Source organism: Hemiscyllium ocellatum, chromosome 1, assembly GCF_020745735.1.
Source record: "Hemiscyllium ocellatum isolate sHemOce1 chromosome 1, sHemOce1.pat.X.cur, whole genome shotgun sequence".
Taxonomy (NCBI): domain Eukaryota; kingdom Metazoa; phylum Chordata; class Chondrichthyes; order Orectolobiformes; family Hemiscylliidae; genus Hemiscyllium; species Hemiscyllium ocellatum.
The window spans coordinates 99,030,052-99,043,163 of NC_083401.1; the positions used below are offsets into that span (position 1 = coordinate 99,030,052).

A 13,112-nucleotide genomic window follows, 5' to 3' on the forward strand; every position below is an offset into this window, starting at 1 on the left:
ATCTGAATTAAACTCAATCTGTCACTTCTCAGCCCATTGGCCCATCTGGCTACGATCCTGTTGTAACCTGAGGTAACCCCCTTCGCTGTCCACTACATCTCCAATTTTGGTGTCGTCTGCAAACTTACTTATTGTACCTCTTATGCTCGCATCCAAATTATTTATGTAAATGACAAAAAGTAGAGGACCCAGCACTGATCCTTACGGCATTCCACTGGTCACAGGCCTCCAGTCTGAAAAACAACCCTCCACCACCACCCTCTGTCTTCTACCTTTGAGCCAGTTCTGTATCCAAATGGCTAGTTCTCCCTGTATTCCATGAGATCTAACCTTGCTAATCAGTCTCCCATGGGAAACCTTGTCGAATGCATTACTGAAGCCCACATAGATCACATCTACTGCTCTGCCCTCATCAATCCTCTGTGTTACTTCTTCAAAAAACTCAATCAAGTTTGTGAGACATGATTTCCCATGCACAAAGCCATGTTGACTATCCCTAATCAGTCCTTGCCTTTCCAAATACATGTACATCCTGTCCCTCAGGATTCCCTCCAACAACTTGCCCACCACTGGTGTCAGGCTCACTGGTCTATAGTTCCCTGGCTTGTCCTTACCACCCTTCTTAAACAGTGGCACCACGTTAGCCAACCTCCAGTCTTCCGGCACCTCACCTGTGACTATCGATGATACAAATGTCTCAGCAAGAGGCCCAGCAATCACTTCTCTCATTCCCTCAGAATACTAGGGTATACCTGATCAGGTCCTGGGGATTTATCCACCTTTACCTGTTTCAAGACATCCAGCACTTCCTCCTCTGTAATCTGGACATTTTGCAAGATGTCACCATCTATTTCCCTACAGCCTACATCTTCCATATTCTTTTCCACAGTAAATACTGAAGCAAAATATTAATTTAGTATCTTCTCCCATTTTCTGTGGCTCCACACAAAGACTGCCTTGCTGATCTTTGAGGGGCCCTATTCTCTCCCTAGTTACCCTTTTGTCCTCAATATATTTGTAAAAACCCTTTGGATTCTCTTTAATTCTATTTGCCAAAGCTATCTCATGTCCCCGTTTTGCCCTCCTGATTTCCCTCTTAAGTATACTCCTACTTCTTTTATACTCTTCTAAGGATTCACTCGATCTATCCTGTCTATACCTTACATATGCTTCCTTCTTTTTCTTAACCAAACCCTCAATTTCTTTAGTCATCCAGAATTCCCTATACCTCTCAGCCTTCCCTTTCACCCTAACACCAATAGACTTTCTCTGGATTCTCGTTATCTCATTTCTGAAGGCTTCTGATTTTTCCAGACATCCCTTTACCTGTGAACATCTATCCCTAATCAGCTTTTGAAAGTTCTTGCTTAATACCAACAAAATTGGCTTTTCGCCAATTTAGAACTTCAACTTTTAGATCTGGTCTATCCTTTTCCATCATTACTTTAAATCTAATAGAATTGTGGTCGCTGGCCCCAAAGTGCTCCTCCACTAACACTTCAGTCACCTGCCCTGCCTTACTTCCCAAGAGTAGGTCAAGTTTTGCACCTTCTCTAGTAGGTACATCCACATTGTTTCTCAATTTCCCTCTGACTATTAGGGGATCTATAATACAATCCCAAAAAGGTGATCATCCCTTTCCTATTTCTCAGTTCCACCCAAATATCTTCCCTGGATGTATTGGGTCAGGATCATATGGGCCACCCATCATCTCACCCATAGTGTGCAAAATTACACTGGTGAGGTAGGCATCTGGGTACCAATCCAACCCCAGGGTAATGTCAAATTTCGCGCACGGTATAATTATGGTGAAAACTCAATAAAAAGTCATTGCAGTGAACAAATGTACAGAAAAGTGCAAAAAACTAGAGATGCTGGGATCATTGTCAAGTTGGAGAATCTGAAGGGGAGGTCAAATTATGAAGAACAATATTATGAAGGCTGAGAGTATTTAAGGAGAAGTTGTTGCTACAAGCAGATAAGGCCAAAAGTCACACAACACCAGGTTATAGTCCAACAAATTTATTTGAAATCACAAGCTTTTGGAGTGTTGCTCCTTCATCAGGTGGCGATAGCAGATTGTAACCATATGGCACATATTTCAGATAATTGGCAAATGAATCAAAGAGAGATTTGATTTGATTTTTACATAGTAAGTTATTTTGGTCTGGAATACTGCTGAAGGTTATTCAATTGTAATTTTCATAAAGAAATTGGATAAAAACATGATAGGGAAAGCAATTTAGTGTTGTAGGGCTGAGTGGGGAGCAGGACTATGTAGGTAGGGCTTTGGAAAGGACCACACATGTATTCCAATTGAGGCATGGGGTTATGGGAGTGATGTGGTAATGTCATCATACCAGAATCAGACTGATATTCTGGGGATAAGAGTTCAAATGCTACATGTCAGATAGTGAAATTTGAATTCAATAAACATCAGGAATAAAAGCTGGTCCAATGGTGACCATGTGGCTACTGTCAACTGTTGTAAAGACTCACAATTCACTTTAGGGAAAGTCCTTGAGGGAAAGAAATCTGCAATCCTTACCAGGTCTGATCTACATATGACTGCAGACCCACAATACTGTGCTGGGCTCTTTATTGTCCTCTGGGCAATTCAGGATGGGCAATAAATGCCGACCCAGCTAGTGATACAAAGTTGAAAATCACACAACACTGGCTCAGATTTGGAGATGCTGGTGTTGGGCTGTGTTTTTTTAACTTTGTACACCCCAGCATCTCCAAATCCAAGCCAGTGATGCCTGTATTACATGTAAGATTAAAAACCATGGCCTCCTTCTGTCCTGTATGATTCAATGGTAACTGATTATTATTCCTGTTTATTTGTTTACAGTGTCACTGGTGGACAGTCCAGCTTCCTTATCGCAGCTAGTTGTGCACAGGTCGACTTTTGACTATCACATATGTGCTGATGATTGGCAGGATGAGCTCAGCCAGCTGGCATGCAAGCAGATTGGTTTAGGGTAAGGTCAGTAGCATATAGTGCTGTAGATTCTTGGCTAAGGGGCACTTTCAACACTCAACCATAATTGCAACACATCTGCATTGTGTTGCTCTCCTTAGCCATGACTTGTTGATTGACATTATAAGTGCTCCTTTAGGTTTTTTTAACGCAGTAAAAATTGCCTCACGTTTTGGTAGAAAAATGGTCACTTTGGCAAAACATTGAAAAGTTTAGATTTTCTAGTGTATAGAAACAGGCCATTTGACCCAACAAGTCCACACTGACCCTCTGAAGGGTAACCTACCCAGACCCATTCCTCGACCCTATATTTACCCCAGATTAATGCACCTAACACTATGGGCAATTTAGCATGGCCAATTCATCTGACCTGCACATCTTTGGGTTGATGAGGGAAACTGGAGCACCCAGAGAAAACCCATGCAGATACGTGGAGAATGTGCAAGCTCGACGCGGACAGTCACCCGAAGCAGGAATCGAACCTGATCCCTGGTACTATGTGGTAGCAGTGCTAACCACTATGCCACCCAGTTGGGTTGTAGAAACATAGTGTAATTTGGCTTAATATTCTTTGCTAGATAGAGCTAAAACCAACTGTAGTAAAATCATAAACAGGAACATCTTGAAGAAGCATTGGATAAAAGTATCTCCTGAACCCTGTAGACATGTGCTCAGACTTTAGTTTGACTTTCAAACATCATTTATTACAACATGACCCTGTCAAGGGTGTTATCTGGTTGTAAATAGGTTACCTTGCAATTTATGATGGATTTTCAAACAATAAAAAAGTCTGAAGTACTAATGGCAGGTGCCCAAGTTTTATAGATGCCCGTAAATGTTTTAACACTGATAGACAGTGAGGGCAACACTGCTTTGAAGAATATTACTAGAATCTGAGCTGAATGTGTAAATGCAGGATGTTGTCTCCACAGTCTGTTATGTTTGGTTGTATGACTCTCCAACTCCCTCTAGCCCCCGAATCTATCTGCTCCACTCTATTGTTTTTAGTGAGTTGAAGTTTTCTGGGAATGGTTGTATAACTCCTTTTCTTTACCTTGTCCGAGTGACCGTTGTTATTATGTAAGTATCAGATTTGCAACCCCAAAACAAATGCTGTTATTTCTTATTTCTGCCTCAAGATAATGTTAAACACGGGTAAGAACAGTACTCTTTGAGATCACAGGTAACCTTTATCCTGACTGTTAAGGCCAGCCTTAAATGACATGAGAAAGTGGTAGGTGAGCCACTGTCTTCAACTGAGGGGATAGTAATGTAGTTCCAAGTTAGTTGTCAGGTTATTAGTGTCAAGCATAATATAGCTAACATCAACCAAAAAGGCTCAAGTTGCATGACGAGTTATAGAAAAAGTTAAAGAGATTTGGTGGTGGGGTTTGGGAGGGTAGTGGAGCTAGGGGCTAGGGTTCAGGTAACTGTATCAAAGTAATACTACTGTGAGTATGGAAATAACAATCTTAGGGCACAGCAGATAAGGGCAAAGCGAGGACTGCAAATGCTCGAGATCAGAGTTGACAGTGTGGTGCTGAAAAAGCACAGTAGGTCAGGGAGCATCCAAGGAGCAGGAGAATCAATGTTTCAGGCAAAAGCCCTTCATCAGGAATCAATTCTCCACACTCTTGGCAACAGATAAGGGGAGATTGGAGGCAGTCAGCTCAAGACTGAGGGTGTTGTACTTAAATGCATGTAGTATACAAAACAAAGTAGATGAGCTTGTAGCACAGATTGAAATTGGCAGGTTTGATGTTATGGGCGTCACAGAAATGAGGCTGCAAGGGAAATAGGACTGGCAACTAAATATCCAAGAATGTGCATCCGAACAAAAGGATGGGATATGGGCAGACTGGGCAGAGTTGACCTGTCAGTAAGAAACTAAATTAAATCAATAGCAAGAAGTGATATAAAGTTGGAAGGCATAGAATCTGGGTAGAATTGAGGAACTATAAAGATAAGAGTAACGTATAGCCCTCCTAGCTGTAATCAGGATATTGGGCTGAAAATAAATCAGGAGATAGAAAAGGTATTTAAGAAAGGCACTATTCCAATAATCCTGATGGACTTCAATATGCAGGTGCATTGAGAAAATCAGGTTGGTAGCAGATCCCATGAAAATTAATCTGTGAAATGTCAATGTGATGTTTTCTTTGGAGCAGACTGTGGAACATGCAATTCTGGCTTTGGTGATGTATAATGAAGCAGGTTTGGTTAGGGAGCTAAGCTGAAGGAATCCCTAAGGGACAGTAATCATAATATGATGCAATTCACCCTGCAGTTTGAGAGGGAAAAGCTGGAATCTGATGTAAAAGTATTATAATTGAGAAATGGTAACGACAAGACATGATGAAGGAGCTGGTCAGAGTTAATTGGAAGGGGAGCCTAGCAGACAATACAGTGATGCAGCAATGACAGGAGTTTCTGAAGGTAATTTGGGAGGCTCAGCTGAAATTCATCCCAAGGAAGAAGAAACATATTAAGGGAAGGATGAGGCAACCATGGCTGACAATAGAAGTTAGGGGCAGCATAAGAGCAATCAAAAAGCGTTGTGAAGATTAGTGGGGAGAGGGTTGGAAAGTCTTCACAAACTGACAGAGGATAACTAAAAAAGCAATAAAGGGGAGAAAATGAAATATGAGGGTAAGCTTGCTCGTAATATGAAAGAAGATTGTGAGCGTTTTTTAGATATCTAAAAGGTAAGAGAGAGTCTTCCACCGACACTCTCATTCGTTTGGTCGAACTGGTCCTCACCCTTAACAATTTCTCCTTTGAATCCTCCCACTTCCTCCAGACCAAAGGGGTAGCCATGGGCACACATATGGGCCCCAGCTATGCCTGTCTCTTTGTTGGCAACGTAGAACAGTTGATCTTCCGTAATTACACCGGCACCACTCCCCACCTCTTCCTCCGCTACATTGATGACTGCATTGGCGCCACCTCGTGCTCCCACGAGGAGATTGAGCAATTCATCAACTTCACCAACACATTCCACCCTGACCTTAAATTTACCTGGACCATCTCTGACACCTCCCTCCCCTTACTGGACCTCTCCATCTCCATTAATGACTACCAACTTGACACTGACATTTTTTACAAACCCACCGACTCCCACAGCTACTTGGATTACACCTCTTCCCACCCTACCTCTTGCAAAAATGCCATCCCGTATTCCCAATTCTTCCGCCTCCACCGTATCTGCTCCCAGGAGGACCAGTTCCATCATAGAACACACCAGATGGCCTCCTTCTTTAGAGACTGCAATTTCCCTTCCCACGTGGTTAAAGATGCCCTCCAACGCATCTCGTCCACATCCCGCACCTCCGCCCTCAGACCCCACCCCTCTAACCGTAACAAGGACAGAACACCCCTGGTGCTCACCTTCCACCCTACAAATCTTCGCATAATCCAAATCATCCGCCAACATTTCTGCCATCTCCAAACAGATCCCACCACCAGGGATATATTTCCCTCCCCACTCCTTTCCGCCTTCTGCAAAGACCGTTCCCTCTGTGACTACCTGGTCAGGTCCACGCCCCACTACAACCCACCCTCCCATCCTGGCACTTTCCCCTGCCACCGCAGGAACTGTAAAACCTGTGCCCACACCTCCTCCCTCACCTCCATCCAAGGCCCTAAAGGAGTCTTCCACATCCATCAAAGTTTTACCTGCATAACCACTAATATCATTTATTGTATCCGTTGCTCCCGATGCGGTCTCCTCTACATTGGGGAGACTGGGCCCCTCCTAGCAGAGCGCTTTAAGGAACATCTCCGGGACACCAGCACCAATCAACCACACCATAATGTGGCCCAACATTTCAACTCCCCCTCCCACTCTGCCGAGGACATGGAAGTCCTGGGCCTCCTTCACCGCCGCTCCCTCACTTGGAGGAAGAACGCCTCATCTTCTGCCTCGGAACACTTCAACCCCAGGGCATCAATGTTGACTTCAACAGTTTCCTCATTTCCCCTTCCTCCCCCTCACCCTAGTTCCAAACTTCCAGTTCAGCACTGTCTCCATGACTTGTCCGGACTTGTCCGACCTGCCTACCTCCTTTTCCACCTATCCACTCCACCCTCTCCTCCCTGACCTATCACCTTCATCCCCTCCCCCACTCACCCATTGTACCCTATGCTACTCTCTCCCCACCCCACCCTCCTCTAGCTTATCTCTCCATGCTTCCAGCTCACTGCCTTTATTCCTGATGAAGGGCTTTTGCCGAAGCGTCGATTTCGCTGGACTTTGGATGCTGCCTGAACTGTTGTGCTCTTCCAGCACCACTGATCCAGAATCTGATTTCCAGCATCTTCAGTCATTGTTTTTACCAACTGAAATATGAACTAGGAGAGGTAGTAATGAGGCACATAGAAAAGGTGGAGGAACTGAATTGGTATTTTACATCAGTATTTAAGTGGAAGACACCAGTAGCATAGCAGAACTCCAAGCAAGTCAGGGGGCAGGTGTTACATTCCTCAAGACGCTCCTATTGGTAGAAATGTATTGATTCCACATCCTCGCTGAGAGCCAAGTATCTAGTGGCAAGAACAGTTGCTTTCAATTTGCACCCTTTTATGATTGATTAGACTGTGAAATTGTTTAAATAACTGGGAATAAGCAGTACATTTCTGAGAAAGAGGGAAAGCAGGTAATGCTTCCGGACATTTATTAAGGTTGTTAATAGAAGAGACAGTTGCGGAGTGGGAATGTCGCTGGACTGGCAATCCAGAGGGCCAGGTTAATGCTTTGCGGACAAGATTCAAGTTAGAACTAAGCAGCTAGTTCAAGGATTGAGCATCAGTCATTCCATGAAAAGAATATATTTAAAGTTCATTTTTGTATGTTTCTTGTAGTTTTAGGAAAAGAAAGCCAGTTCAAATACCCAATAATCAAAATAGAAATGTTTCCAATTTGTTTTCAACCCTTGTTTTAACAACTCTCGTATGTTTGGTTCACAGTGGCCCTCCAGTGACTCAAATATTGTCAGAATTCAACCAAACACAACGTAGAAAGTGGTTACGCCTGATTTCTAATTGGCAAACAAAGAATGTTTCCACTCTACAGGCCTTATTACTAAAAGGGTAAGCACCATGTTATGAACAAGTTAGGAAAGATGAACTGACTCTTCTTTTTCTCTTCTCCATGGGTTGGTTAAAACAGAGATTAATTGTTTAAAAAGATAAAATATTTCCAATTTTGTACACACTCGATCATGTGTAGCTCGGTGTAAAACATACATCAGCTAGATCTCTGAAATGAGTAAAGGTTTAGTTTTATTACTTAAACTCACACAGGTAAAGATACAAAAAATTTTTCAAAGGTAAAATAAGTCCTGACTTCAGCAACACACACATGCGTACAAGCAGACAAAAATACAAAGGTAACAGAATGATAACAGTTAAGGTTCATATAATAATGATCAGATTTTCCTTCAATGATCAGTGTTACTGGTTAAATATGTGACTGGTAACTCTCCTGCAGACAGCAGAGCTGAGCTGACAGCTTCCTTGTTAAAACTAACTGCTGGCAGCAGGTGTGTTTTAAGTGGATTATAGCAAATAGCTTTTGAGAGAGATTTGAGAGAGGAGGAGACATGTGGCAGTTGCTCCTTTTGTTCTTGTATCAGTCTGTAATGATGTTTCAAGGTGGTTCTGGTGAGCGAGCTGTGAATTTTTGATCATTTTGCTGCCAATACCAAGGTCCTGTACTTGGCAGTCAAGATGGCTGCTGTCATGTCTTTCCAACTGCAAGTCATGGTCCCAATTAAAGTATCCTGGAAATCCAATAAACAGTTGTGTACTCTCCCCCAATTTAGGTCAAAACCTTTTGTTCCATAACAAGGCAGATTTGCATTCTCTTACAACAGTTAGTGAAGTTTCACTTATACTTTGTCTGGCAAGCCCATCGATAAAATGAAAAATGTGTCCTCATTGGTCTCAAAGTAATCCTTGAAATTAGCAACTGTGAGAATTTGTAATGCCCGATGGTTTTGACTCTTTATTCTTGACTTTGGAAACTTCCAGAAGCTTGAAAGTTAAAAGTTGTAAAAAGGTCTGCAACCACCTACAAAGTTCACTATATCCATTTTTCAGACTGTTTAATATGTGAAACCAATCAATGACATTATAGAATAGTATTTGACATAACAAATGTTTAAAATAGTCAGTAAACATTTAATGGATTTGAATGCAAAACTCAAGCAATATGAAACTCTTTAGTGGTGCTAATACAAGAAATCTAAATTGAGAATACAGGCATGCTGGATTAATTAAGTATTGAAAATAGAAGCGAGTAATTATAACCTGGCTTTCTTGGGAGATATGACCAGGCATCTTGAAATGCAGTTGTTGTTCAGCACTGAATTCTACCTGAACTCACAGTCTGCTCCCTCACTTATTTATTCCATTCAATATCTGTAAATGTTCTTGGATTTCTAAACATCAAAGCTAACTGATAACATCTTGCCTTATAAATCTTCTTTCTTATAAATAACTGTAGGTTGAGAACCTTACATTCTTGCTAACTACTCATAGAGTCATAGAGATGTACAGCATGGAAACAGACTAATTTTAAGGAAAATTATGTCCTCCTACTTGTGTGAAAATATTGATAACAGACACCTTGCAAAGATAGTATTTACCCAGTATAACAAATATTGCATTTCTTGTTAACGTTGACTCTCTAACCAGTGTTAGGAAGTTTCAGGAATAAATTTAATGGATGTTTTCTGGTACTTGTTTTTTCATCATCCATTAATGTTTCGTTCATAGATGACCCTTATCAATGAAGTCGTTTACACATCCCATCTGATGAAGGGGGTTTAATCACACCTACTAGATTTAGGTAGCTCTTTGGATTTCGGTACAATAATTCAGAACCAGAGACACACAAAACAGAGATCAGTGTTATACCGTCTGACACAAAGGTGGTAATGATAATGTGGTAGTGATTTCCTCACTGATGACAGCAGACAAATGCTCAATACTGTAGCCTTCTATTCTTTCTCTGCAATTTTCAAAAAGATGCTAACCCATTTATAGTAGTCTGGCAGGAGGCTGGAAGAAAACAGCAAGCCAGGCAGCATCAGGAGGTGGAGAAGTCAATGTTTCGGGTGTAACCCTTCTTCCTGACCACACCCGAAATGTTGACTTCTGCACCTCCTGCTATTGCCTGGCTTGCTGTGTTCTTCCAGCCTCCTGCCTGTTTACATTGGATTCCAGCAGCTGCAGTTTTATTGTCTCTAACCCATTTACAGTAAACAGGTTAGCAAATGTATTAAAATAAATGACAGCCAGGTGTTATATAAGAGTATTAAGCTCTGTTTAGCAAATATTGTCAACTCTACTTCCATGTTTGTCGTGTTATTTATTTGAGTATTTTCACAAAGCGCTGTGGGTCTCTTAGGTTTCTTTTTTTTGGATGTTATGGTGCCACCTATTGATAGTATCAGATCATTGCTCTGGAGTGTCAATAATATGGTACAAAAATAACAACAGTTTGATGACAGATTTGTATTTTTTTGTCTAATACCTATTTAGAATTTTAGATAGTGAGAGCAGAAGTAGATCATTTGGCTCCTAGCCTGCTCCACCTTTTGATGTGAGTGTGGCTTATCTACCAACTCAGTACCTTGTTTCTGCTTTCACCCCATATCCTTTGATTCCCCAAAACTATTTAATCCTAAGAACTATGTCTAAATCCACAGGTTCCCCACTCTCTGGATGAAGAAATTTCTCATCATCTCCAAGGGTAGGGGGTAGATCAGTTTGACTTTGACTCTGGGTTCTAGACTCCTTGGTCATTGCAAATGTCCTTCCAGCACTTGCCTGTCCAATCCAGTTTCTTTGATATCGCCCCTCATTTTTCAAAATTCTGGAGAACATAGTCCAGAAATAAAAACAGAAATTGATAGAAAAGCTCAGTGGGTCTGGCAGTATCAGTGAAGAGAAATCAGAGTTAATGTTTGAGTCTGGTGATGCTTCCCCAGATCCAGTCTCTTTTCATACATCAGTCCGACCAAGCCAGGAATCAGTCTGGCAAATCTCTGCTGCACCCTATCCATTGCCATATTTAATATTCACTATCGCATGCATCATGACTACAGAAATGCCCATTTTGCTGCAGGATTCAACTGGGTAGCAAAATGGGCATTTCTCTAGTGCCTTTTATTACCTCAGGATGTCTCAAAGTGCACTACAGCCAGAAGTATTCTTGAAGAGCAATCATTGTTGTGCTGTGAGAAACATGGCACATTCAACACTCTCTCATATGACAGTGTAATAAAAACCAGATAATGCTTGAGGATATTGGTTTACAAACAAAATATTGATCAGGTCACTGATCCTAACACTTCCCCCCACTGCCCCCAATATACCAGTTCTTCAAAGAAGTACTATGGGATCTGTAGCCTTCAGCCATGACAGCTGACAGGGCCTCGTCTGAAATGTGGCACGTCTACTAACATCGGGCTCCTTCAGCTCAGCACTGAAGTGTCACCCTGAATTATATGCTCAGTTTCTGGAGTGAGACTCTGGTGTGAACCCATAACTACGTCACTCATACAAGACTGCAGGGAGGCTGAAACTCAGAATATATATTGATAAGAATGTTATGTGTTGCTGAATTACACTTTGTACCAATAAATATTTCCTTATTTCCCATGTTAACGTAGGCAGGTGTGTCGAAGTAAAAGCAAGGTATCGCTGCTCTGCACCAGGGAAAGTAAGTAAAGGACACTTTATTTCACACTGCATATCCAACTGTTGCATAAAATTGTGGACATGGTGGTGGGAGAGGTGGTGAAAAGAGGAAATAAAAAGCTGATATGGTGAAATTCAACTCTTGCTTATCACTTCAGCAATTAATTGCTGGATGGGAAGGTCAGTGGGGATTTTCATGACTCTCCAGTAACGGTCATTAATAGCTGCTTAAGGGCCTCAGGTTGCCAACAGCTGTCTGGAAAACAGGTAAACATATGAATTAGAAGCACATGTATACTCCCTCAAGCCCAGTTTAACTGAAGCATAACCTCCCTACTTTTGTATTCAACTCCCTTCATAATAAATAATAACATTCTATTAGCTTTCCTAAGAAATTGCTATACCTGCATGCTGACCTTTTTGCAATTTGCATACTCAGTCTCCCAGATATTTCTACATCTCAGAGCTTTGCAATCTCTCACCATTTAAACAATGTGCTTATTTTTAATTCTTCCTGTCTCTCTCACTTCCATTTCCTGATGTTACTTGTATTTCGATCTGCTGGGGACGAGGAGGTAAAGTGGAAAGATGAAGCGTGAGATACACATGCTGTGTGAGAACATGGGGGAAGATCAAAGTAGAAGGGATTGATAAGGGGGCCTACCAAGAAGGGAGTGTGCTCATTTTGGGGTTAGCCAAGGGTAAGAAGCTGAGATTCACTGTGTGAAGAGCAACCGTTTTCCTTCCTTTGTGATATAAATTATAAGGGTGCAAAGAAGCTGAAAATGGCTGCCAACTCACATGGATTGGGTGAGCTAAATACTTCATTTTGTGTGAAAGGAGGCTTCACTTTCAAGTGATGTGAGGCCCCTTAGAAGGAAACAGCATTGCACAGACATAATGCAACTCTGAGCATTACATGTATGTGGCCCTTGGGCATTATCCTACAAGTTGCACACAAATCCTGGCTTAAGCCTCTTGACCACATCCTGGAGCATCAGAATCAATTGCACTTATGGTTGTAATGATTCATTTTTCTTGGACAGTTCATTGGGACTGGCAAAGTTTTCAATGAGTTTATGTCCTGCTCACAATTAAGCATGCATTTCTTTTATCACTTCAAATGAATTATTCCTTTATATTGTAAGCAATTGTGGATCCAACACTGATCCCTGTGGAACCTGCTGGTCATGAATCACTAACCTGTAAGAGAGCCTCTTATTCCCACTTGCTGTTTCCTAACCTTGAGCCAATTCTCTATCTATGCCACTGTACCACCTCCGACACCACAGTATCTTATCTTATGAAGTAACTTCAGTGAGGTTGTTGAAAACCTTCAAATACAGCACATCTACTGGTTCCCCTCTATCCGCTCTGGTTCAGTCTCCCTCAAAAATCTCTAATTAGTCAGACATGATTCCCC

General features: G+C 41.8%; 1 protein-coding gene across 1 annotated transcript in view; it reads left to right on the forward strand.

Annotated features, from left to right (window-relative positions):
* Positions 1–13,112, forward strand: part of corin (corin, serine peptidase) — a 232,537-nt gene that overhangs the window by 200,035 nt on the left and 19,390 nt on the right. Inside the window, exons 16-18 of the mRNA XM_060830982.1 lie at positions 2,855–2,984; positions 7,949–8,071; positions 11,662–11,711. Of these exons, the coding sequence (XP_060686965.1) occupies positions 2,855–2,984; positions 7,949–8,071; positions 11,662–11,711 (303 nt within the window). The remainder of the gene's footprint in view (positions 1–2,854; positions 2,985–7,948; positions 8,072–11,661; positions 11,712–13,112) is intronic.